The sequence below is a fragment of the Ceratosolen solmsi genome, unplaced genomic scaffold, assembly GCF_000503995.2.
Source record: "Ceratosolen solmsi marchali unplaced genomic scaffold, CerSol_1.0 scaffold47, whole genome shotgun sequence".
NCBI lineage: Eukaryota > Metazoa > Arthropoda > Insecta > Hymenoptera > Agaonidae > Ceratosolen > Ceratosolen solmsi.
In genome coordinates, this window is record NW_011948419.1 from 8,472,311 (window position 1) to 8,474,522 (window position 2,212).

The 2,212-nt window shown below is 26.4% G+C and overlaps 1 protein-coding gene across 1 annotated transcript; it reads right to left on the minus strand.

Annotated features, from left to right (window-relative positions):
* Positions 1–399: 399 nt before the first annotated feature.
* On the minus strand, positions 400–1,271 carry LOC105360838 (forkhead box protein O-like). Its single transcript, XM_011497837.1, has 2 exons — positions 726–1,271; positions 400–465 (listed from the first exon to the last, which is right to left on the minus strand). Exons 1-2 carry the CDS (start codon positions 1,269–1,271, stop codon positions 400–402), a joined length of 612 nt encoding a protein of 203 aa, XP_011496139.1.
* Positions 1,272–2,212: the final 941 nt, after the last annotated feature.

Below are 2,212 nucleotides of genomic sequence, written 5' to 3' on the forward strand. Positions count from 1 at the left end.
ATTTCATCAATGTCATCAAGCAAAGAATTATTACGTATAAGTGGAGCATTGATTATTTTATTTTGTAAATTATTATCAAATTGTAAGTCGTATGAGCTATTACTACTTTTTTCTTCGATTAAATTAAAAGATGATTGTGTAGAGTTTACGTTACTTTGATCTAACAAAAATTGATTGGATTTTTCATCTTCTAAGACTACATAAGATTCGGTTTGATTTGTTGGTAATACACTTGCTAATTGAATTATGTTTATATTGCAAGTGCAAAATACTTGATGATGTAAAGCGCATGGCTCTTTTAATTGGGTTAATGTACAAGCAATAGGTATCGATTGTACATTTCTCGAAACAGAAGCCGAATCATTAATTTTATAATATATTGAAGATAAATCTGATTGATCATTGTGTTGTATTGGAGTTGGCTCCACTTGCTGAATCAATATTGGATTCGTTGTTTTGATTTGGCTAGCAGGGGTATGTTTCAAGGTATAATTGTATTTAGATGTCCATTTCGGTTCATCAGAATGTACAAGAGTAGGACTTAATTTGTTAGAACAACTACAGCTCAATGGTCGTGAACAAAAAAAAAGTGATTTTAGTTTTCTAGCATTAGATATAGAATTAACAAAATATGAATCAATACTATCATGATTACGATAATTAAGAAGCGAAATTGAATTTTTATGAAAATTTTCTTTTTTTATTATTGCAACATTTCTTCTTGCTTCTGCTTGTTTTCTTTCATATTTACCTACTTCCATCGAGGTAGCTCTGCGTCTAGTCGATTTTTCTAATTTTGCATTTGGATTAATCATCCACCACGAACTTTTCCCTACGCCCTCATTGGGTACTCGAATAAAACGATTATGTAAGGAGAGGTTATGACGCACAGAATTCTTCCACCCAGCACTACTATTATTATCACCTTTATCCTTAAAAAAGGGTACATTGTTCACCATCCAACCATATATTTGAGATAGGGTTAATCTTTTGTCTTTGACACTACTAATAGCCAATGTAATGAGTTCTGCATAGCTAAGATTGCCCCAGGCATTTTGCCTTGATGACTTTTTTTTAATCGATGGAAACTCTGTAATCTGAGTCACATGATTATTTTGAGTTTTAATATTAATTTTCATTGATTCATTGCTACTAGTCACCGTTACACCATCGATCAAAGGTCTATCTACGTAACCGTGAGGTTCTGGCATGGGCCACGTATTAGACCGGGTACGTGTTAATGGCTCAAAATTGCCTTCCAAATCGCACATTTCGAAATGTATAATATTATCATCGAACATTTTAATAAATTATATTGATTGGTCTTAAGGTTTTATTCTTTTTTATGATAATCGATATAATTAAACAAAAATTTCTATTTCCAAATGATTCCAGAAAGTGTGTAGCATATCTCGCTGTGCTAAAATGATCTAGTAACAATCTAAAACAAAATAAAAACAAATAATAAATCAAACTATATAATGTTTTAGTTTATTTAAAATGATGATAGTTTAATTTATATTTTTAAAAATATTGTTTAAAATAAAATAAGTTTGAAATAAGTTCATTACAAAAAATATTTTATAAAATATATTGTAGCAATTAAGTCAACAAATACGATGGGCATATACAAGTTATTTATTTATATATTTTTAATTCAAAATGCATGCTATAAAAAATAGGTATAAAAAGACGAGAAATTCTAAATTTAAAAAGTATATTAAAATTTTCAAATATTAAAATAAGTTAAAAAATATATTTTTTCCTAACGCAATTGTTAAAAATAAAATAAAACTGAGACGTTCTACTATTTTGTAGTAACCGAATGATATTTTTATAACTTAAATTATTTTATATATTAAATATTTTTTATTTATAATTAATACCCTATATGCTGTTTAAGTATCTAAATCATTGTTTAATTTTATAAAAAGAGAAATAAAATTGATTTTATTTAAAAATAACTTAAAAAAAGTTTATTTAAAAAGAAACCAAAAATCATTTAATGAAACTATAAATAATTATATATTCCAAAATTTTCACTTCTTCGGTACATTACTAATAGTATACTTAATTATAAACAAAAATAATTGAACAACTAATAATTAAAAAAGGAAACTCATGAAACCTACAGTTTCATAATATTATTATTTTCTGATATTATCGCATGTTTTTATATAAGCAAATAATAGCATTATAAAACTATGGACTG

Coding starts and splice junctions, on each gene's coding strand:
- LOC105360838 (XM_011497837.1), bottom strand. CDS start 1,271: ATGTGCGATTTGGAAGGCAATTTTGAGCCATTAACACGTACCCGGTCT. Junction 466..725: donor ATGAAAGAAAACAAGCAGAA/GCAAGAAGAAAT, acceptor TACCCCTGCTAG/CCAAATCAAAACAACGAATC.